This window comes from Oryx dammah, unplaced genomic scaffold (assembly GCF_014754425.2).
Source record: "Oryx dammah isolate SB20612 unplaced genomic scaffold, SCBI_Odam_1.1 HiC_scaffold_2, whole genome shotgun sequence".
Taxonomy (NCBI): domain Eukaryota; kingdom Metazoa; phylum Chordata; class Mammalia; order Artiodactyla; family Bovidae; genus Oryx; species Oryx dammah.
Window position 1 is genome coordinate 14,252,926 of NW_024070186.1, and position 22,766 is coordinate 14,275,691.

The 22,766-nt window shown below is 54.1% G+C and overlaps 1 protein-coding gene across 2 annotated transcripts; it reads left to right on the forward strand.

Annotated features, from left to right (window-relative positions):
* The first annotated feature begins 2,293 nt into the window (after positions 1-2,293).
* On the forward strand, positions 2,294-20,841 carry WDR4 (WD repeat domain 4). 2 transcript variants are annotated; one of them, XM_040267181.1, is made up of 11 exons: positions 2,294-2,431; positions 3,993-4,058; positions 5,446-5,589; positions 9,291-9,447; positions 9,975-10,087; positions 12,210-12,270; positions 16,682-16,780; positions 17,485-17,549; positions 18,324-18,507; positions 19,246-19,315; positions 19,921-20,841. In XM_040267181.1, exons 1-11 carry the CDS (start codon positions 2,343-2,345, stop codon positions 20,115-20,117), a joined length of 1,245 nt encoding a protein of 414 aa, XP_040123115.1. In that variant the 5' UTR covers positions 2,294-2,342; the 3' UTR covers positions 20,118-20,841. The 2 variants fall into 2 exon arrangements, with proteins under 2 accessions (XP_040123115.1, XP_040123125.1); XM_040267191.1 differs by having other exon boundaries at positions 2,318-2,431; positions 5,446-5,537.
* Positions 20,842-22,766: the final 1,925 nt, after the last annotated feature.

Here is a 22,766-nt window from a genome sequence, read left to right on the forward strand (position 1 = left end):
CTCTCCCCACCCTCCCCGCCTGGTAACCATAAGTTCATTCTCTAAGTCTAGAAGTTTGGTTTTGTTTTGTATAAGTTCATTTGTATTATTTTTTAAAGATTCCACACATAAGTGATATCATAAGATATTATCTTTCTCTGACTTACTTCACTCATCTCTAGATCCATCCATGTTGCTTCAAATGGCATTATTTTGTTATTTTTAATGGCTTAATAATATTCCACTGTGTATATATACCACATCTTGTTTATCCATTCTTCTCTTGATGGACATTTAAGCTGCCTCCATGTCTTGGCTATTGTAAACATCGCTGCAGTGAACACTGGGGTGTGAGAACAGTACAGAGGTTCCTTAAAAAACTAAAAACAGAGCTACCATATCATCCTGCAATCCTACTCTTGTACATATAACCAGAGAAACACATGGTCCAAAAGGGTACAAGCTCCTTTTACCTTACTGCCTTTCAGGAAGACTGGCTTTCCTCAAGTGTTTTGCTTTGTCAACAACAGCCACCTTTAAGTCTGGGTGTAAATTCAAACTTGAATCAATCCAGATTTGAATTTGAATCAGTCATAGGTTTCTATGCCTCATGCCTATCATAATTCCTTCACTTAATGCAGAAATAGCTGATCCTTTAAGACAACTGGGCTTCCCTGGTGGCTCAGTGGTAAAGAATCTGCCTGCAACGAAGGAGATGTGGGTTCGATCCCTGGGTCGGGAAGCTCTCTGGAGAAGGAAATGGCAACCCCCTCCAGTATTCTTGCCTGGGAAGTCCCATGGACAGAGGAACCTCTCTGGCTTCAGTCCACGGCATCAGAAAGAGTCAGACACAACTTAGCACACATAAGACAGTTAGTTGTTCCATTTATTTACTTAGCAAATACTGATCGAGCACTGACTTCATGCCAGATTTTGTGGTTCAAGCTGGTGCACTGGCAACCTGCCAACTGAGTCAGCCTCAGTCCCTGCCTTCGTGGCATTTGTAGTCTAGAGACAAGATATTAAGCAGATTGTCATAGGTGTAGTGCATATAAACAATGAAAGGCTTCCTTGCTTAAGTGTGCTTCCCTGATGGCTCAGAGGTTAAAGCATCTGCCTTCAAGAGACCCGGGTTTGATCCCTGGGTCAGGAAGATACCCTGGAGAAGGAAATGGTAACCCACTCCAGTATTCTTGCCTGGAGAATCCCACGGACAGAAGAGCCTTGCAGGCTACAGTTCACGGGGTCGCAAAGAGTCGGACACGACTGAGCCACTTCACTTCACTTCCACTGGAGTGAAACTGGGATTGACTAAGAGCATAGAGATGGGTGTGGAGAGAATGTTTCAGGTGGAGAGAATGTTTCAGGTGAAAAGACTAGCGTGTGCTAAGGTCCTGTGGTTGCTATTATCCCTGTGCCAACGAACCTGAACGACAGTCTTGTCCAGAGCACTGAGAATGAAGCCGACCTGGTAGGGAATGAGCCTGCAAGGTAGGTAGGAGCCAGACAACACGCAGTCTCCTAGTGCAAGATCAGGATTTGTTCTCTGCACCGAGAACAGAGAAGCCACTTGTTGATTTTAAGCAGGAGGATGAGGTGATTGAAACTGTGCTCTGAAACGTCTCTCTGGCTTTAGTATGCAATGTGGATCTGCAGGGATGGGGGTGGGGGCAAGCGCGGACGTGGGAACAGAGAGCAGAGGGGTTGCTCTGGTCTGTGTCGCGGCGGAGGCCATGGACACGGGGAGGAGGGGCGTCCAGGGGGATTCCGCGATCAGATGACCAATGTGGAAGATGGGGGTGGAGAGTCCCAAGAAAACATCCAGCAAACTGGTGCTGGTGGTGCCACTCTGTGAGCATTAAAAACATTGGAAAAGAGCCCTATCTTGTGTTGAAAAATAGCAGTTCAGCGGTTTTGCTCTTCGTGTGTGTCTGGCTCAGCTCCCATCCGGCGGCTTCAGCTCTGCGCCCTCCTCAGACACCACGTTGGGGACCTAGATGCAAACTCAGACCCTCTCAGTTCTTGAAGGACCAAGTAGGTACCGGACAGGCCAGGTCGCCTAGCCACATCGCGAGAAAGATACAGAACAGACTCTCTGCAGTCTGGAGGAAGAAGCGAACACTAAACAAGCAAGCGGACTCCCTTCGGACAAAACTGATCAGCAACCGACCCCAAAAGGCGCGAACGCCAAATTGCCAAATTAAGGGAGAGAACACCTTCTGCGCATGCCCGCCGCCGGCTCGCGCGCGGGGGCGATTCCGGACGACGTCACCTCGCGGCGTCTACGCCTGACGTCACTCTCCAGCGCCGGCCGGAAGAGGCGCTGGACGGGGCACGTGGGTGGAGGCGCGTTGGGCGGGCACATGGCGAGTTCTGCGGGGTTGGCTCTGTGCGGGCATGCGCTGGTGGTTCGGGGAGGCAGCCGGTTGCTGGCTACCTCCACTTCGAGCAGGTGAGGGGTCGTCCTGGAGCAGAAGGCCAGGTTGCGGACGTGCGCCAGGGCCTTGAGATTCCTGTTCTCCCGTCCCTCCAGGGTTGCACCTGCCTTGGGGTGACCCTAAGGAGCCCCGCTGCTGCCTGTGAGCTCTCCGGTGCCACTTGAGCCCGGCTGCGTGCCTGCGCCGCGGAATGTCCTCTCTCCCTGCCCTTCTCCCAACACCTGCCCACCGCCCCGCGCCCTCAGCGGCTGGCCTGCGGCATTCTTTGCCGGTTCCGCTCCAGACACTTCCGGGCTCTGCGGGGTCCGGGGGACGCAGTTCTCTGGGGCGTGGGAGGAAGACAGCTCTTGGCCTCTCTTGGGGAGAGGGGTTTACTCCCGGGGACCACATTTATCGTGCTCCTGCACTCGCTTCCCTCTTTGCGTCGCTGCCTGCTTCCTCATCCCCGCCCACATCCCTTGACCCCGCTTTGCTTGCCTTTCGGGGCGAGGATCTTACCTGACACCTCCTTGCTGGAGGGTATCCCCAGAACCACAGCCGCTTTCTCCCTAGTGGCCCTTTATAAGGTCGTCCTTTTGCTTTCTCTAATTTCACGCCCCTTATCGTCCCGGAATTATTATGTTTGTTGGTCGGCTAGTCTCGATCCAGGAACCTCTTGAATATTAGCAGTGGCCAGTTTCGGCCCCGTATTTCCTTTCCCAGGGTAGTTTTGATTCTCCCAAACTTGAGACAGACAGTGTGTCTGTTAAATGTAAATGTGCGCTGTGTTCTTTGTTCAGAGTTTGGTTTCAGAGATTTAAAAAGATGTTAAGTCTGGATTTCACAAATTTATTCACAAACCTGTTGTCTGTCTCAGGTTACTTTATTTTAGAGCCTTATGAAATCTAGCACATGACACAGTGAGAGATGGGAGAATTAGACTCCATCTGGTTGATTCAGTTCACACCTTTTGAGGGAACCTAGTGGCTGGCTGGCAAGGTTTCTGACTTGGACGACTGCTGCTCCCCCTACACTGCAGTGCTCCATATGAGAAGAGAGTCTGGCTGCAGTCCCTTTAAAGGCTGTAAATTTGTTTGGGATGTCTTTGTGCCAGGCATTGGAGCAGGGGGGCTTAGGGCCTGGTAGGGAAAGTGGGTGGCTTCTATACTGGTAAGCGCTTGGCAGGCACTGGAGCTTTTCTGGGGGAAGAGAAGACATTTTTCTAAACAAGTACCCCAAGTTTTAAACTTGGGTGCATAAGGCTCACTGAAAACTGAGTAACATAGCCATCATACGCTGATTTTCTAGTTGTTAAAGAATGGTATATTCCTGTTGGGTTTTTGTCCTCATTTATTTCACTTAACTGATTTTTATGGACAGACCATGACAGTTATGTGTAGTAGATACAAATAAGTTCAGCAAATTAAAGCTCCTTAGCCGTTCCCTGAAACATCTTACGGAGACAAGTTCTTGTGGAGAAAATCCTTACTGAGGATGCAAATATTTTTTTGATTCAGGTTTTTTTTTTTTTTTTTTAAGTGAGCATTGTAATGAACAAAGTGCTTCATTTAAAATATTGCTGTTATTTTTCTTTAGTGATGATGACAGCCTCTTCATATATGATTGCAGTGCTGCAGAAAAGAAGTCACAAGAACATAAAGGGTGAGATGGTGGGGAAGCCTCATCGGGCTGATAGTTCGAATAATGGGACTGTTTAGTCTAAGAAGTAAATTGTTGTTTTATTTGCTGAATTTTTCATTTCTGTTACCCAGCTGTGTGGATAAACCAGAGACCACCTCCAGAGAGAAATGTGCTATTGACCTTCAAACTAGGCATTAAGAATATGAGAACTTTAAAAAATACTTTAAATTAGTTTGTCAGTAATTAACTATTGTATTGGTACTTTGAAATAACAGGCAATTTCAAATGCATTGAAAGCAGGTGTATGAAATTAGCTAATTGAAAAAGAAAAGTATAGTCTTTAAAATTTTTTTAAATTGGAGCATAGTTGATTTATAATGTGTTTCGGGTGTACAACAAAGTGAATCAGTTATGTGCATATATATATATATATAAATTCTCCACTCGTTTTTAGATTCTTTTCTCATATAGGTCATCACAGAGTATTGAGTAGAGTTCCCTATGCTATATAATAGGTCCTTGTTAGTTACCTGTTTTATATATCAGTTCAGTTCAGTTGCTCAGTCATGTCTGACTCTTTGCGACCCCATGGACTGCAGTACGCCAGGCCTCCCTGTCCATCACCAACTCCTGGAGTTTACCCAAAGTCATGTCTATCGAGTCGGTGATGCCATCCAGCCATCTCATCCTCTGGCATCCTCTTCTCCTCCTGCCCCCAACCCCTCCTAGCATCAGGGTCTTTTCCAATGAGTCAGCTCTTCGCATGAGGTGGCCAAAGTATTGGAGTTTCAGCTTCAGCATCAGTCCTTCCAAAGAACACCCAGGACTGATCTCCTATAATAGTGTATATACGTCAGTCCCAATCTCCCAGTATGTCTCTTTCTCACCCCTTTTCCCCTCTGGTAACCATAGGTTTGTTGGTCATTCTGTATGGTGGTTTTCTTTAGAAAAATTGGACTTGGGACCCACTTTTTAAAAAAAATATGATTTGATCTCTGCCTATAGTTGTGGCTTAATTCATGTCCTTGAGGGAATGGTCCATAGGATCTCTGAGGGTCTTTCCAGCTCAGCCCTTGGGATTCTGGTCTGTATGCTGAGACACTTTGGTGTATTAGCTCTGCTACTACTAAGTCGTTCCAGTCGTGTCCGACTCTGTGCGACCCCGTAGACGGTAGCCCACCAGGCTCCCCCGTCCCTGGGATTCTCCAGGCAAGAGCACTGGAGCTCTACTCCTTAAAATTAGAGTGGTTTTGATCTTCTCCATGTCCCTCCATATGTCTTGTATCCAGACTACACGAACCTCTTTGCACTTCCTACATCTGATCATGTTATAATCACACAGGACCAGCCTGAATGGCACAGCTTCAGTTGTTCAGGTAAGGCCTGACCTGTCTCCTCTCTTTCTCAGGGAGGACGGACAGCCCGTGGATCAGGGGAGTGACACCGTTCTGGCGTCCACCTTCTCCAAGTCTGGCAGCTATTTTGTTTTAACTGATGACAGTAAGCGTCTGATTCTTTTCCGTACAAACCCATGGCAATGTCTGAGTGTCAGGTATGAAATGCTAACGTTGAACTGTTAATGATGTTGAACGCACAACTTACACTTGCATGCCAGTAACAGTCGTGATAGCAGCCATAGTGTCAGTAGTTAACACGCTGAACCAGCCCTGTGGCAGGCGCTGTTTGGAGTGCTGGGCTGGTATTAGCTGATTTAAGTCTCATAGCAGACTGGTGAGTGGGGTGGGGGCATTATTCTCACCCACCCTCCCTGGCCAACAGTCACTCAGCTCAGCTGGGCCCTGTCCTGGTCTAACTACAGAGTTTGTGCTCCTGGCCACTCGGCCATCCTGCTTCCAAACAGTGTTGTTTCTCCAGCCCTTGAGAGTGTTGGGTGCTTTGTATAAGGTAAGGCACCTGGGCCACAGTTTTAACTTGGTGAGTTTTTTAAGACGGTGCACTTCCTTGAGTCTCTGAAAGGCTGGGGCTCAGTGTTAATGGGAGAGGATGTCACCTGCTTTTCCCTGGCAACAATTTCCTCACCATCTGTTTCTGCCCCTGGAACTTGGAGTCCCCCTAGAGATCACCTCCTCTGAATCCATGAGGCTACAGGCCCAGCCTGTCTGTGGACGAGGGTGAGTCTTCACCACAGGGGCTGTGCCCACTCTTTGGGCTCTTGACCCTTGGGTCCCTCGTTGGAACACTGACCACTTGGGGAGGTGTGGGGCCACGCACAGGGCCTGCTTCTCGAGTGCAAGTTGGAGGCGAGCTTGCGCTTGCTCTGTAGGCAGCAGTTCTGGACTTGCTGGAAGGCTAACACGTGAGGGAACTGTCCCTTCTGTGTGCGTCCGCGGGTAGCGACTCACTCTGGGTGTGGGCCCAGGAACGTCCACGCAACCTGCCACAGTCCTGGGTCCTGATACCGGAGCTCCTACCCCTCGAGGGGGTGAGCGTCCGGGCTCATGGGTGCCCTGGCTGTTCTACAAGAGTCTGAGGAGGGAGGGAGGAGGGGTGCGTGTGGCACTGGGCTTGTTAATGAGGGAGTTTAGGTGAGACTCCCTGAGCGCAGGGCAGGGCGGGGGTTCTCGGTCCCTGTGAGCACGCCCAGGGCTCTCCCCGAGGGTGTGGGCTGAGGGGAAGGTCCCCTGTCGCGGGTCCTCTCCATGGGAGACCTGGATAACATGGGCTGTGGGCCTTAGTGGTGTCGGTACCTGGTGCTTTTCTTGTTTGTTTGCTTCTGGCTTTGAAGTTGATATCAGCAGAGTAACTTTATGTAGGAGGTGCTTGCAGTAGGTGGTTGAGAAGACAGGTGATGTAACTTTATGATGTTAAGGAACCAGATTACAAACTCCAGGGCTTCTGTCCTATTGATTGCTGGGTAAGGGGTGGGGTCAGGGGCAGGGCCAGGGTGAACTTCAGCTCTTTCCATGCATTTCCCTGGAGCTCAGCGCCTCTGTTACTGGTGAAGAAGCTTTTGGAGAAGGGGAGCAGGGTTAGTTTTAACACCGTGGCGAGGACAGTCCTCCACCCCTCCATGTCCAGCAGACATCATCCTGGAGGGGGCGCTTTACCTTTGGGGCACAAGCCCCGTTGGGATCTGATGGGCCCCTCAGAACAGCACCCACCCTTGGTACATCTGGCATCCAGTTCATCCACGTTTGACCAGCCAGGGCCTTTGCAGCTCAGAGCTGGCTCCAGTGGGCCTTTTCTCTGGCCCTGGCAAGGAAGAGGGGCCCAGGTTGCCTGGGGGGGGCCTGAGAAGAGGGTCCTGTGCTGTGAACCCAGTGACTCTGGAGGCAGGAAAAGCGCTGAGACTGTAGTCCCCCCAGAGACTGAAAATGGTGCCCCCAAGATTCCTCCTGTCGGGTTTGCATGGCCAGCCTGCCCACAGTCCTGTCTGATGACCTGTCCCCAACCTGCGAGCTGATGCCCTTGAACCTTAACTTCTAAATCCCCTCCGCGCAGCTCAGCTGCATCCTGGAATTGGTGTCAGGATGCGTTTAGCCTGAAAAGCTGGAAGCCCCTGGCTGGCGAAGGACCCGGAGGAGGTATGGCGTCCCGCGGCTGTGCGGATGTGGGGCTGCCGTGGGGAGTGGACCCGCTTTGGAGGGGTCACTTCCTCCCTGGGCGGACGAGCTTCTTGGGACCCAAGCCTGTTATTGCTGGAGGCTGTCCTGGGCCGGTGCCCCCTAGGGTGGTGTGTCATGCGTCTCCCTCCAACCCTCGCTGGGGCTGTGCCTGGGCTGCTTGAAGCTGCTTATCAGCTCTAGGATTCTGATTAATCCTGTCTGGAGTCTAATTTCTTTTTTCTGTCATTGTTTTCCCCGAGTTGATTGCATTATGCCTTCTCGAGGGGCTGCGCTGGCACCGAGGAGCGAGGAGCGGAGGTGGTCCAGCGACTGCCGAGCCCCTGGCAGCACCCCGGGCCAGGTGGGGCCTCCCGCTCAATTCTCAGTCCCCTCCTCCTCCCAAGAGGCAGGCAGGGGTCTGATGGTCCCTGTGGGGGGAATGTAGTTCTTTTAAGCTTCAATTTCTGTCTCAAGCTGACACTTGGTGTCCTAGCTGCTGTGAGCCAGGATAGATGCCAGCTGTTTTTCTTTTATTAAAAAAAAAATTTACTTGGCTGTGCTGGGTCTTCACTGCTGCATGCGGGCTTTCTCTAGCTTTGGTGCGCGGGGGCTACTCCCCTTTCAGTGTGTGAGCTGCTCACTGCAGGGGCGTTCCTTGCTGCAGAGCATGAGCTCCAGAGGCATGTGGGCTTCAGCCAATTGGTGGTGCTCAGTCTCAGTTGTTCTGAGACATGTGGGATCTTCCTGGACTGGGGATGGAACCCATGTCCTTTGGGTTGCAAGGCAGATTGTTAACCAGCAGACCACCAGGGAAGTCCGGATGTCAGCTCTTTACGGGGACAGTGGGTCCCTGGCAGCCCTCGGTGATGACAGAGCCGGGCCCGGCTCTTCTGTGATGAAGCCTCATGTGTAGGTAGATGGCAGGTGTTTCTGTGTGAAGCAGTGGCATGGCTCCTGTCTAAGGTAAGGTACCTCTCAGTAGAAACAATGGAAAATGACAGCAGGAAGAAATACCGTGACCCCCGGCCCAGGACGAGGAGTGGGCGGTCGGCCTGTGTCAGCACAGCTCTGGCTTTGCTCCTCGTGTTGCTGAGCCAGCTCGTGGGCATGACACCCCTCATCCTTCGCGGATCGGGGGTTTGGATCTGTGATGCGCGCCCAGTGGAGGGTCGCTGGTGGCGGATCCCCGGCCAGCTCTTGCTGTTGGACCCTCCTGTCCTCAGGTGCTGTGCACAAGCAGTACTTGAAGGATCCTGGTCCAGGCGGCAACGCCAGCAGTGGGTGGGTGGGAAGCCAGAGGGCAGGGGCGTCCTCCGTGGTTTGGGTTGCGGCCCAGAGCATGTTTAGCATTTAGGAAACTGGCCTTGTCACCTCCCACATGTACAAAGAGGCCAGGGAGCATTCTGTCAGGACAGTCTTTAAACACGAGGCCAAGTGAGAGGGTTGGACACTTGGATACTCACCACCCAGATCTTACCGTTAGTACGTTTTGAGAAGAAACAGTATCACAGAAGTAGATTTGTCTGAGGCCCTGGCTCTGTTTCTGTCCTCACAGTTGCTGTATGGTTTTGGCACCGTTTTTGGTAACTGCCACGTGGCAGGAGCCGCTGGTCAGGTGGCTTGCAGGTCACCGGTGGCCCTTGTGCCGGCCCCTGTAGGCTGACTGCGGGCGTCTCTGGCCTTGTAGGACTGTGGTGAGGAGGTGCACGGCCCTGACCTTCACGGCCTGTGAGGAGAAGATCCTGGTGGCGGACAAGTCTGGCGATGTGTACTCCTTCTCGGTGCTGGAGCCGCACGGGGGCGGCAGGCTTGAGCTCGGACACCTGTCGATGCTGCTGGATGTGGTGCGTGCACAGTGGGTTCACTGGCTACAGTCGGGATGAGGGTGAGGAGCGGGCGGGTGTGGGCTCTGCCGTGGCAGGGGCAGCCCTGCAGAGCTGGGCGTACGGGCTGCAGGGGCGAGGTTTCGGAAGGTGAAGTGGGGTGAAGGGCAGTCGAGTTAGGGGGCAGCTGGGTGGTCTAGTCGAGGAGGGGGGGTGTGGGGAGAGCAGATGTCCTCCAGTCCCCCAGCCAGGAGCTGCCCCCGCCCCCCAGGCACGGAGAGGCCCATGAGGGCTGGTCTGCAGCGGGGTGGCGGCTGGGCTGGCGTGGGGCCCTGTAGGGGGAGGGCGGGGGGCAGACCTGGTGACTGGCTAGACATGGGGACACACGAAGGGGAGAAAAGTGACCGGGTGGGAAGGCAGGAGTGGGCGAGGCTGGGCATCCAGATACAGCCTAGGTCCTTGGGGGACACCTGAGCTGAGGCCTGGGGAAGTAGGGCAGGAGCCGGCGTGCTGACCACTGGGTCTGCCCTTTCTCACCTCGTGCACAGGCCGTGAGTCCCGACGACCGCTTTGTCCTCACCGCTGACCGGGACGAGAAGATCCGGGTGAGCTGGGCCGCAGCTCCGCACAGCATTGAGTCCTTCTGCCTGGGGCACACCGAGTGAGTCCCCCACCCCACCCCCCACCCCCCGCGCCCCGCAGAGGGAGGCTCTGGTTCTCAGCTGGGGAGGCTGGTTGTGAAGCAGGAGGCACCCACCCCGGGAGGAGGCAACTGGCCTTAGCACCTGGCCTGCCACCTGACGAGACCCTAGTCCAGCTCACCCCCTGGTACCAGGGCCTTTGGAACTTTCAGAACCTCCTTGCCCATTCAGAACCTGTTTGCTGGAGCTTTTCTGGGTAGCATCCGGGTCTCGGTCCCCAGCTCACCGTCACTGCGGGCTGTCTGACCTTGCTGCGTGCAGGAGGCCCTTCCCCTGATAGCACTCTGGTCAGTTAGGGTCACCCGTGGTTTCCACACGGCTTGGGGCTTGTTTCTGGAAGGCACATCCTTCCTCAGGGTCGATGGCCTGGCAGCCCCAGGCAGTGGCCCACGGTCAGCGGGGGTGGGTGTCGGGGCAAGGAACACGTGTCAGTCATTTCCCTCGTCCAGGCAGGTATCTTCTGGCCCCTGAGTGCCTGTTCAGGGAGTGGGCTTTGATGTTGACCTGTGGGAGGCATTTCTGCCGACTTTTGACCTTCTCGGGCACGTGGCTGATGCCAGTCTGGGGGCAGGAACAGCAGTAGAGTTGGCTCAAGCGTTGTAACGAGGTGGAGGAGAGACATGGGGTGCTTCAGTTCTGAGCTTGCTCCTGTCTCCTTTGTCTTGAATGGAATGTAAATGTTGGCCTTGAAGAAGGTTGCTGCTTGCTGGGTTTGTGAATGTATTCTGTCCTGTAGCCATCCTCAGAGCGGAGTCACTCCTACCACCTGCCACCCCCGACCCCCTCCCCTGCCCCCAGTCTCTGCTGTGCCCTGCCTGCCCCAGTGGGCACACTCTGCCTCAGAGCCTTTATCCTTAGTCTTCTCGCCTCTGGGCATGTTCTTCCTGTGGCTGGACCCCTCCTTCATTCCTCTGCTCTCTCAGGACCCCCACGTGAACGCCCCCCTCCCCAATGTTCTTTCTTCTTTGCCTTTGCGGTCACCTTCAGAGCCGTGAGCCACCCAAGTGTGAGGTGAGGTGTGCCATTAGTGTGAACACGGGATTCCAAAGGCAGCATGAAAGAACTGTAAAAACAGCTTGTCATTAATTTGTTACATTGATGTAGGTGGAGATGATAACACTTTGGGAATGCTAGGTTAAGGCAAAAACCTAGTGTTAGAATTAATCTTAACCTGAGTCTGTTTATTAAAAGTGGTGTTACTGGCAAAGGTAAGCTGCCCTTGGTGGCTCACGTTGGGGCTGGATGGGCCGTTCCGAGCCGGTGCTGACCCCCAGGGGCTCCTTATGGCCTGGGCCTGTCTCTCCCCAGCTCACCCAGCCCCCTGCCTCCTGGGGGCGGGGTCTTCGTCAGGTCACGCCTTGCTGTCTGCAGCCCTTGGCATGGTGCCTGGCACACAGTGTGTGGGTGTTTCAGTGAGTAAATGACCAGTTGTCGCTCTTGGTCAAGGCCCTGGAAACTACAGTTTCCACTCGTTTCCTGTTGAGATGTTGAGGCGGCCCATACCCGATGTCATGGTCCCGCTGTTGCGATAAACACAGGCCAAGTTCAGCATGTACTTTTGTTCCATTTGGAGGGCCTTTGGGGAAGGCGGTCCTGGGGAGGAGGACTGGCCCAGGCCAGGGTGAGGCTCCAGGTGGCTGGGAGGGGGACTGCTGGATGTAGGGAGCCATGGGGGTCCCTCCTTGTCCGGGGGTCCCTGGGCGCCCGAGTGCTCGATCACATTAGAGATGGGAACACAGCAGGCAGCTCGGCCCCTCCCGGGCTGGGGGCTGGTCTCGGAGGGAGTGGGCTGCTCGGGTGCGGCACAGTGGGTGCGACTGGCTGGTGGTCAGTGGTGCCTCTCCCCCTCCACCCTGCTGGCATGTAACCCTGGCGTCTCGGACCCCACTGAAGTGTGTGCCCTGGGGCAGCTTCCGAGCAGGGCGGGCCCTAGGGGCCTTCCTAGCGAGTGCGAGCCGAGTGATATGCATGCTCCGCACACAGTCATGTTGCTCCTCGTGGTTTCTCTTGGGGTCCAGGTCCAAGGATACAGGCTGGGCGGAGTCACAGCCGCCCAGCTCACCCTCTGCTTCCCCCATGTAGGTTCGTGAGCCGCATCTTCGTGGTGCCCAACCACCCCGAGCTGCTCTTGTCGTCCTCCGGCGTAAGTGCTCCGCTCCCCCCGTGTACCCCCGGTGGCGGGGCGGGGCCGTGGGTGCCCCGGGTGGGGTGGGCCCGCTGTGGGCAGCCTGTCTTTGGCTCCCGGCTGTGGTGTGAGGTTGGCGTGTGCTTTTCTTGAGTGGCCGTCCGCTAGGTGGCGCTGGTGGCTCCCTGTAGAGCTGACTGGCTCGCTCCCTGCTTCAGGCTGTGTGCGCGTGTGCACGTGTGTGTGTGCTGCGCTGGAACAGCAGTGCGTGGATTCAGGTCTGAGGGGTCCTTACAGCTTCGTGATCTCAGTTAAAGGGTTTGGTAGACGGTCCTTTCTGAATCTTAGAAGGACCTGGTTCTCTCCCACTGCCAATGCACTCGGCCCTTCTCCCTGACCCTTCTGTGGCCTGTGAGCACGTGGAGAAGGCCGTGCACTTGGCCGTGGGGGAAGTGTAGTCAGTGAGGATGGCTGCCCGGTCCTGGGAGCTGGGGCCTGAAGGCTTAACTGTTGGGTGACAGAGGGCACCTTCCTCTCGGGATCGCTAAGCAGCGCTTGGCTGAGGTGCAGGTCTGACTCTTCCTTTCTCTTCAGAAGCTCTGCCACAGCATTTCCTCTTTGCCTCTCCACCCCTTTAGCGTTTTCTGCACCTCGGGGGCCTGGGGAGGACTAAGGGGCCTTGCGGACCCCCGACGGGCAGGCCTTCTGGGTGGCGACCACCTCGTTTCCTTCTCCACACGTGGTTCCTCTCGGGTTTTTACTTTTCTGTTCTCTTGTCCTGTTCTTGAAAGCTGTGCATGGTCCTGTGAGAGTAAAGAGGAAAATAAAGGTGCTGGAGTTCCCAGTGGTAGCCAGCTTCTGGGGGTTTTGCTGTAAGCCTCTTATAATAAAGGAAAGTGCTCACAGGCACAGAGAAGTGTACTGACCGCCTTTGGTCAGGCTGCTCAGCTTTACCACATCCAGCATCATGCTTCTACTCCTTTCCAAAGAAACGTGGGAGTTCTGGCACTGGCTCTCCCGGGGGCCCGCCCCACCTCCCCACTGGCCACCCCGGCCCAGGAGTGGTGTGTGTGGTGTGTGCCCTGCATGCCGTGAACTGCAGTTGCTGTGTTTATGTGAAAAGCCAGACAGTGCTCTCAGGCTTAGAATGGAAGCCAACACTGCCCCCCTCTTCCCCCGCTGAGGCCAGCCCCTGTGGGCCTCAGCTGTGCCCTTTGGGCTGGTGCTTCCCGGCCGCACAGGAAACAAGCGCACGTTGTGGGGCAGGTTTCTGAAGGTGCGGGGAGGGTCAGGAGCCTGGCTGGCGGGAGGTGCCCTCTGCGCGCTCTCTGATCGGGCGGGTGGATGGATCTCCGCCCAGGGTTTGCCTGCAGGTCAGGTGGTCGAGCTCCAGGGTTTTCTCTCTCTAGTGTCCGGTTTGCTTGGTTTTTGCCCAGCTGCTTGTTTTCTGAAGTCCGAGGCTTGTTTTCTGGGTCCTCTGTGTGGGGTCTGATCACCCTTCTCTCTGGACGCATTTGGGGGCCTTCTCACCCCATAGTGTGAAGAACAAAGGAGTGGGGTGAGGGGGTCTCACAGGGGCCCCTGAAAATGGCTGCACAGTCCGTGGCCCTTCTTTCTCAGGTCTGCACACCTGGGGGTTTTGGGTTCTTGCCTCTGGAGGCGCCCTCACCCCACTTTTCCTGGAACCTATATCAGGCGGGTGCTGGCCCTGTCGTCTCATCCTCTCTTTCCTTTTACGTTTCTTTTCGTGTGTTCCTGCTCCCTGTTCTACTCTGTCTTCCTGTGGGAGTGTTAGTTTCTTCTCTCGTCCTTGGAACATTCTTTCTTCACAGCCCCGTTCTTGCATCCTGCATGCAGACCTTTGCACTCTCTGAGGTGGTGTGACGTGTGGGGTTTTTAAGGGATTTTCCTGTGTGTGTCCCCCAACCCCGCCACCGGTGTGTTTTTCCTCGATACCTGGTGCCTGGGTGTCAGAGTTGGGTTAGCGTTAGGGTTAGGCTCCATCTCACTCACCATCTGGCGCTTCTCTGCAGAGGTCTGATTCGGTGTCCTGCCATCTTATGATGAGTGTTGTAGCAGATAATTGTTAATGTTACCCTCTCCTTTTTACTTTATTGAGGTAATAGTTTATAACACCTAAGTCTCACGTGCACAACGTTGTATTTTGACTTCTGTATGCTCTACAGCGTGCTCACACTGGCAGTTTAGTTTCCATGCGTCGCAGTACAATCCAGTCGACCCCCTTCACTCACTGTGCCGTCCCCTCTGGTCACCACTGCTCTGTTCGTTGTATCTGTGTGTGTGTGTGTTTGGTTTATTTTTTATATCCCACTTAATGAGTGAAATCATATGGCATTTGTCTTTCTCCACCAGACTTATTTTACTTGACATGATGCCCTCTAGGTCTATCCGTGGTTTTGTTGCAAATGGTAAGATTTCATTCCTTTTCTACGGCTGGGTGATGTTCACGCGCGTGCGTGCACGCCACTTTCATCTGTTGATGGGCTCTTAGCTTCTGTGCCTTGGCTGTTGTAAATAACACAGCAGTGAACATACTTAAGCTCTAATTTCTTGAGAGACCTCCATAGTGTTTTCCACAGTGGCTGCCCCAATTTCCGTTCCCGCCATCAGTGTACGGGGCTCCCTGCTCCCTACATCTTCACCAACATTTGACATTTGTTGTCTTTTCGACAGCAGCCCTTCTGGCAGACATGGGGTGCTTTGATCTGCATTTCCCTTATGACTGGGGATGTTGGGTGTCTTTTCCTGTGCATGTTGGCCATTCATATGTCTTTATTTAGAAAAATGTCTGTTCATATCCTCTTCCCATCTTTAAAGGTTGTTGTTGGGTTGTATGAGTTCCTTGTTGACTTTGGACATTAACCACTTACCAGATGTATGATTTGCAAATATCTCCTGGTGGTTGTTCTGTTGGTCGTTTCTTTTGCTGTGCAGAAGCTTTTTTGATGTCGTTTCATTTATTTTTGCTTCTATTTCCTTTACCTGAGGAATTTTATTTGGAAAGATCTTGCTGAGACCAGTGTCAGAGAGCATACTGCCTGTGTTTTCTTATGGCTGTGGGTCTGACATTTGTCTTTAATCCATTTTAAGTTTGTTTTTCTGCGTGGTGTGAGATTGTGGTGCGGTTTTATCCTTTTGCGCATGCCTGTTTTCTCCACACTGTTTATTGAAGAGACTGTCCTTTCTCTGTTTGTTCTTTGCTTCTTTGTTATAGATTGTTCATATGTGCCTGGGTTTGTTTCTGGGCTTTCAGTTCTGTCCCATTGATATGTGTGCCTGCCTTTCTGCCATTACCGTACTGTTTTGATCATTGTAGTTTTACAATGTAGCTCAAAATCAGGGAGTGTGACACCCTTCCCCTTTATTATTCTTCCTCAAGATTACTTTGGCTCTTCAGGTCTTTTGTGATTTTCGTACACATTTTAGGATTTGTTGTTTAATGTCTGTGGAAAATCTCATTGACATTTTGATAGGGGTTGGATTAAATCTTCAGTTGTTTTAGTTAATGAAGGACATTTTCACAATGTTAACTCTTCCAGTCCATAAGCACAAATATCTTTCCATTTGTTCCTGTCTTTGGTTTCTTTCAGCAATGTCTTATACTTTTCTGAGTACAGGCCTTATACCTCCCTGGTTAAATTTATTCCTGGGTGTTTTATTCTTGATACAATTGTGTGTGGGGTTGTTTTCTTAATTTTTCTTTTACTTTGTTGTTTCTGTATAGAAACTCAACAGAGTTTTGAGCATTGATTTTGTGCCCTGAAAATTTATTCTTTTATTATTTCTGGTAGTTTTTTGCTGGAGTCTTTAGGGTTCTTCCTTTCCAGTTGGATTCCTTTTTTTTTCTTGTCTGATTGCTCTGGCTAGGGCTTCCAGTACTGTGGTGACTAGAAATGGGCATGCTTGTCTTGTTCCTGGTAAACCCTTTTTTTGCATTTATGTTATTTTTGGAGCTCACATCAGGCTGTACCAGTTGACAGTCTCATGGGTAACAAATGGATGCCCTCTTTGCACCCATTCCTGAGCAGTTACGTGGACAGTTCTCGGTGCTCATGAGCCTCACGTGTTTGTCCCTGTGCGGATGCATGCTCATTGATGGAACCGTGTGTGTGCACGTGTGTGCGTGCACGTGTGTGCATGCATTTGTGTGCACCACAGTCCCAGCCCGAGAGCAGCAGGCCTCATCTGCGACCCCCAGCACGACAGGGTGTCTTGCGTCCTTGCCCATTTAGCTGTGTGGGGCCCCCCTGTGTTCTTACTGGTCTGTGTGATGCTTTGCACAGTTGTCAGTAAGCAAAAAGCCTTTAACGGGGAGAGGTGCGCTGGCCGCTGCCTCCATGTTATCGTCCCCAGGACCTGGTGAAGCCTGGATGCCCCACAGGGCGCTAACCGTCCCTGGTGTCTGCAGGACCGCACCCTGAGGCTCTGGGAGTACCGAAGTGGCCGCGAGTTACACTGTTGTCCCCTGACCAACCTGCAGGATCCCACGGATCCCTGGAGTGATAAGGTAACCCCACACGTTTGTCTTGGGGCCTCTCCAGCTGCTGGGATCCTGTGGAAAAAATTCCTTTTACGTTGGAGAAGTTTCTCTGTCAGTGCAGACTCCCCCCTTGGGTTTCTGCTGCCACGGTGCCCTCATGGGAGCCGTGGCAAACAGAGGCCTATGTGTTCTGCTGCCTTCTTCACATCTGTGCCCTCCTCAACCTCCTGACACTCCCAGATGGTGAGGAGAGGCAGGGCACAGAGGGGACTGGAGCGAGCGGTTCCTGATGCTGGGCCTGGCTGCACCTGCCTGAGCCCAGGGCCGCCCCCCACCCTGCTCTGAGAGCTGTGTGTGGCCCCACCACGTCCCTTCTGCTCCTCCTGGCTCTGACCCCAGGTGCTTCCTCTGCCGGGACCTGTGGATGCTCATATACATACTGTTCGTGGTTATAGTCCTCTCTTTTCTTCCCTGTGTGCTCTCTGCCCTCCTTTTTGACCGATTTCTTTGATCTTGGAGATGCCGCACAGGCTCCGTGAGGCCCTTGTATCAGAGCTGCCTGTGAACTGTGCCCTCCCTGGGGTCTGGGGAGTCCTGCAGGGTCTTCTCTTGCTGTGGTGGACCACACATAGGGACTGTCTGTCCTGCAGTGATGCCCGAAGTTAGAGCAGGGCAGCGGGAGTCCAGTCCTGGCCAGCTGATGTCACTGAGGCTGCTGCTTTTCCTTCCAGAGGTTTGCCGTGTCCAGGATCACTTACTGGAGCCAGGAGGACTGTGTGGCACTCTCGTGTGACGGGTGAGCCCACGTGGACATGGGGTCGCTCCTGGTTCCTGCAGGCCCGTGAGGGTGGGAGGAGGCTGGGGGACGAGAAAGGGGTCTCTGGTTCGGCCTCGCCCTGCAGTGACCTCGACTGTCTGAGCCCTGCTGCTGCAGCAGGGGCAGGTTCCTTCCTGTATGCCAGCATCTCACTCACTGCTGGTACCCGCCAACGTGAAGGCAGCCCTGGCCTCCGGCTGGCCTGTTGTGCAGGTGGAACCCTGGCTCACGGTCAGCTGTGGTAGCATCCACCCCAGTCGGGCCCAGCTCAGCACAGGAGACCCCAGGGGCTGCAGTGCAGACGAGGTGGGCGTGGGGAGCACGATCGCCCAGCTGTGCCCTCCTGAGTATCGTCCACGTGCTGGGAAGGGGGTTGGGGGGCCTCCCACATTCTCACCTGTCCTGGTGAGCACCCTGGGATCAGCATCTGAGCTCATGTTAGAAAGGAAGATGCAGGATTAGAGGGTAAAATGCTGCCTGGGCTAGGGGTGGGGGGCTCAGCTCACCGCCCGGGGTCCATTCATTGCTCAGTGGGTGGAGCGTCTGTCTCCTCTGCGTGGTTTCGTCCTGGCTGTGTAATTAGCTGTTCCAGGACTTAGGGACGGTAACCTTGGTGAGGTCACAGCTCCTGGGGGCAGGGACGCAGGAGTAGCTGGGTGCTCGGGGAGTCATGAGGTGGCAGCTGAGACATTGGTGGGCCGAGCGCCCCTTGGGCCACGGGCACTGTCCTCACCGTACCCTCTCTCCTGGCAGGCTGCCCGTGATCTACATCTTCCAGCTGGATGCTGCCCAGCGACAGCTGGTTCCAAGGCAGCTGCTGACTTTCCAGCACCGGGTATGGGACGCCGCCTTCGAGGAGGGCAACGGGCTATGGGTCCTGCAAGACTGCCGGGAGGATCCTCTTGTGCTCTACAGGCCCGTGGGTGGCCAGTGGCAGGTAAGAGTGCTGGACCCTGCTATGCCCCAAGCTGGAAGAGGGGAGATGGCTGCAGCCCCTTTCAGCCTGATCACATCCGTTCCAGAGGCTATGTCCTAGGGTGGGGGCGGGGAGCTGGGGTGCCTGCTGGGTTCTCCAGGGTCCCGTGTCTACACTGGCGTTTTGGGGGCTGTTGGTACCCTTTCCCTGTGACTGTCCTGGTCACATGTCTCTTTAGGAGAAGAGCCCACAGCTGGGGGGTCCTGGGTGGGTACCTTTCACTCTTACAGCCTTAGCACAGTCTTGCACTTCGGGTCCACTGGATGCTGAGGGGCCCTGTCCTCGCAGGTGTCCTGGGTGGGCCTGTGTGTCACTTCCCGCCTGGCCTGTGGCTCACCGGGCGCCATGGTGAGGGGCAGGGGACGCTCGCAGAGCTCTCTGCACACTTGCCTGTCCTTGTCGAGTGCTCAGGGCCGCCCAGCAGCTCGTTTAAGTGTTTTTATCTGAACAGTAGGGGTGAACCAGTGCCTCTGGCCTGTGCCTGCCCGGTTCCAGGCACCTTTAGAGTCACTCGTGATGAGCCGGCAGTGCGCGTCCCCGGCTCTGTGTGACGAGCTGCGGTCACTGCTGTGCTGGACGGGCTGGGGGGATGGCCTTGCTGCCTCCTGGGGGTGTGGAGGGCAGGGCTTTCCCGTGCCTGTGCAGCAGCCTGGGGGTTTCTGTCCTCTCTCTGAAAAGGTTTTCTGTTCATCTCCTCAGTCTGTTCCTGAAAGTGCTGAGTTGAAGAGGGTCTGTGCTCACGTTCGCGTGAACTGGGCCATGTTGGAAGGTGAGCACTCATCCTCGGCCTGCTTTTCCAGGGTCACGTTCTGCTGTGACCACAGCAGGTCCAAGAGCGCAGTACCCAGCAGGGGTCCGCTTCTTGGGATGAGGACAAGGGGCCTGTGGGAGGTGTGTCCCTTGCAGGGCAGGTGAGCGCTGTGAGGCAGGGCTGATCAGTCCCCTTAGAGACGCGCTGCCGTGGTCTCAAGTTAACCTCAGTGGGGCCTACATCCGGGCCACTTGGTTGGCAGCGTTCAGGTCCCTGCAGGCTGCTGAACGGGGGCCGCGTGTCTCCCCTTTCCTTTGGCCAGAGGACATCCCGGGTCGGCTGCCAACAAGCTGCAGCCACAGCCCCTGCACCTGGTCTCCCAGGGACCCCATGTCCTGTGAGAAGCGAGTCCTTGGTGCAGCCAGGCGTGGCCGTCAGGAGGTGGGCATTCTGGGGGCAGTGCCCGAGGACGCCCCAAGGTCCACGAGACCTGGGTGCTCGCTGAGTTCATTCCTTGCTACAGGAGGGTCCACCAGGTCCCCCTTAGAGGCAGAGCCCTGAGTCCCCGTCCGCACTCACACCTGGCGTCGCCCCTGGCACCTGTTTTCATCCCTCCCGTGCAGGCTGTGCTGGCGTGGACAGTGGCTTCAGCAGCCTCTACAAGGCCACCTGCGACAACATGACCACTTACCTGAAGAAGAAGGAGGAGCGGCTGCAGCAGCAGCTGGAGAAGAAGCGGCGCCAGGCCCCGCCGTCCGGGCCCAATGGGCCAACTAAGAAGATGAGGGCAGGGGAGTCGGCGCAGGGCTGCTCGTCCTAGCGCTCGGGGTGCCCCTCGGGGAAGCACGGTGCTGCCCTCTCCCCTCGCTCCTGCAGCTCCCTGACTTGGGCTGGGTGGTGGCGAGGTCCATCCCGGCTCAGCGGACCCCTGGGGCTCTAGAACTTTCTGTCCCCAAAGCTGTGCTGCAGGTCAGCGTCACTGGAGACGCTGCACAAGAGTAGTAAGTACACTCATCACCTCCCTTCCCCTTGGAGGGTGATCACCTGTGGGCCTGGCGCTCGTCCTTCCTGCTCGTCCCGCAGCGCAGTAGGCTTCCTGTCAGGAGCCTGGAGGCTGATGTCTTTGCAGCAGCGCGGTGGATACCCACGCTGTTCTCTGCTTGCCCTTCGGGATGGTCTGCCGCGCTGTCCAGCAGGCGGCCGTGTGCCCCATGGGCTGTTAGCCCAAGAGGAGTAAATACTGGCTCCCAGTGCTCAGGCTCCGTGGAGCGAGGAGAGCTCGTCACCAGCGTCGGTGGAGACAGGCCCGTTCACGGACGTGTAAGAACTGGGGTGCCCCAGCTGGACACTCACTCCCTCTGCAGGGAGGTGACTGGTGACGTGTGTGTTTGATTTCGATCTGGACTTTGTGCACATGCAGCAGAGCAGGAAGGCCAGCTGTGTGCTAATTCCTGATCAATAAAGATGAGTTTTTCTGCAGCTTCTGGAAAATTGAGCAGCGACACATGGAACTGATTTAAAAATACATTGAGCGGAACCGTGTACGACGAGTGTGCTCTTTGTGATGGAAACGTTTACCTTTTGGTTTGAAGAAAGACGTTTTTGTGGTGTAGGGTGTGTTTCATGGGCGTTGGACACAGGTTGTTTCATGTATCAAAACCTGAAAGGCATCAGATTGTTCCTTAGTGCCTTGTTTTATTTTATTTTATCTTATTTTTCTTAGTGCCTTGTTTTAATTTAAACGCTGATCTGGAAACAAGACTGTAAACCTCTCAGGGTTGCCTCCCACAGGGGACATCAGGGACCGCCCCCTGCCCTGCCCCGCAGTGCATGCACGCACACCTGCACACACTCTCACTCACTCAACCTGTACCCCCCAGTCCCCTGTCTGACTTGGGCAGGGTAGTCGGTTGGCAGAGAGAGGGCGTACCTGCAGGATTGGTGGGGTGCCATGGCTGTGGTCCTGATATGGAGTGTTCATTCCTAATATGCTCTGAATTCTTGGTTTTAGGAGAAATTTGTTTGTTCTTGTTGGTGTCTTTATTTTTGACCATGCCGCTTTTGGGATCTTCGTTCCCTGACCAGGGATTGAACCTGAGACCTCAGCAGTGAAGCTCAGGGTCCTAACCGCTGGGCTGCTGGCAAGTCCCTCTTGTTGGTGTCTTGGGCTAAGACGGGGCAGCAGACTGGCCTGCAGGCCACACCCTGCCCGCTGCCCAGTTTTCTGTGGTCTGGGAGGTAAGCATAGTTGTTAGGTTTTTAAATGGTTGAAAAAAATCAAAAGAAAAATGTTTCAATCTATGGGCGTCCATCAGTAAAATCTCATCGGGCCACAACCACGCCTGCTCGATTAGGGGTGCTCAACACTGGCTCCAGGGCTGCAGCAGCCGAGTTGGGAGGTTGCTTGCACAGTCTGAAATACTTAGGTTCCGGCCCTTCACAGAGAGGTTGTCCGTCCCCTTAAGGTCCCTGTTAAATTTGTGCTGTGTTATCAGTGAGCTGGTTGAGTTCACCATGTTCCTTGTGGTCCCTGAGGACTGATACGTGGTGGCGTGGGCCTCTGAAACCCCGGTGCCCAGCCCTGGAGGTGTCTGAGGCTGGCCTCTTGCAGGGAGGCTCGGATGTACGCCAGCAGCCTGTAGGGAGAGCAGGGCACTGGTGGGAGGGGCTGCGGAAACTTGAGTTTCCCAGGACTGTTGTAAAGTTACTTATGTTCTTATCAGAGCCATACACACATACGTTTGTATTTAAAGTGGTTTTTTTTTTTTTTTTTTGGTAGACAATGTCTTCTTATCCTCCAAATACTGAATTTCAGTGCAAGTCCAACTGAGCCACATTTGTGATTTAGAAGTTTATCTGTTTAAACACAGATAAAATTAATTTTGAGAATAGAGTCCATTTAATCAAATTCAGCAGAAATAGTGTTTCTATGTGTACTCTTTATAAAACCTATCTATGAGCAATTATACATTCTACTTTTAATCCTGATTGTTAAAAATCTAATGGGTACCTTACATAGGGCTTCTGTTTCAGAAAGCCTCAGGTAGCCCAGATAAACTGCGTGAATGACTTGCTCTGCCCTTCCCACACCCCAGTTCCCTCTCTTAAGCCTCAGGTTAGACAGTCAAGAGTGAACCCTCGAAACCCTAGGCACCTTCAACCCCAATAAAGGCAGCACCCCAGGCCTATACGTTTGCATGCTGGTCTCCTTTTGGCCTCGTTTGGTGGCCCACATGTGTGCTCCAGGACTGCGAATAATAAACCTTGTTCTTAGAATTCCCCATTGTTTTTTATTTTCTTTGGCCATGCTTTGTGGCCTGTGGGATCTTAGTTCCTAGACCAGGTATTGAACCTGGGCCCTTGGCAGTGAAAACTTGGACTCCTAACCACTGGCCCACAGGGAAATTCCTTCTCTGATGGCTTTTGCTGAAGTGCATCCAGGGACCGCAGAAACCAGAAGGGCTGGTCC

Coding starts and splice junctions, on each gene's coding strand:
- WDR4 (XM_040267181.1), top strand. CDS start 2,343: ATGGCGAGTTCTGCGGGGTTGGCTCTGTGCGGGCATGCGCTGGTGGTT. Junction 2,432..3,992: donor GCTACCTCCACTTCGAGCAG/GTGAGGGGTCGT, acceptor ATTTTTCTTTAG/TGATGATGACAGCCTCTTCA. Junction 9,448..9,974: donor TGTCGATGCTGCTGGATGTG/GTGCGTGCACAG, acceptor CCTCGTGCACAG/GCCGTGAGTCCCGACGACCG.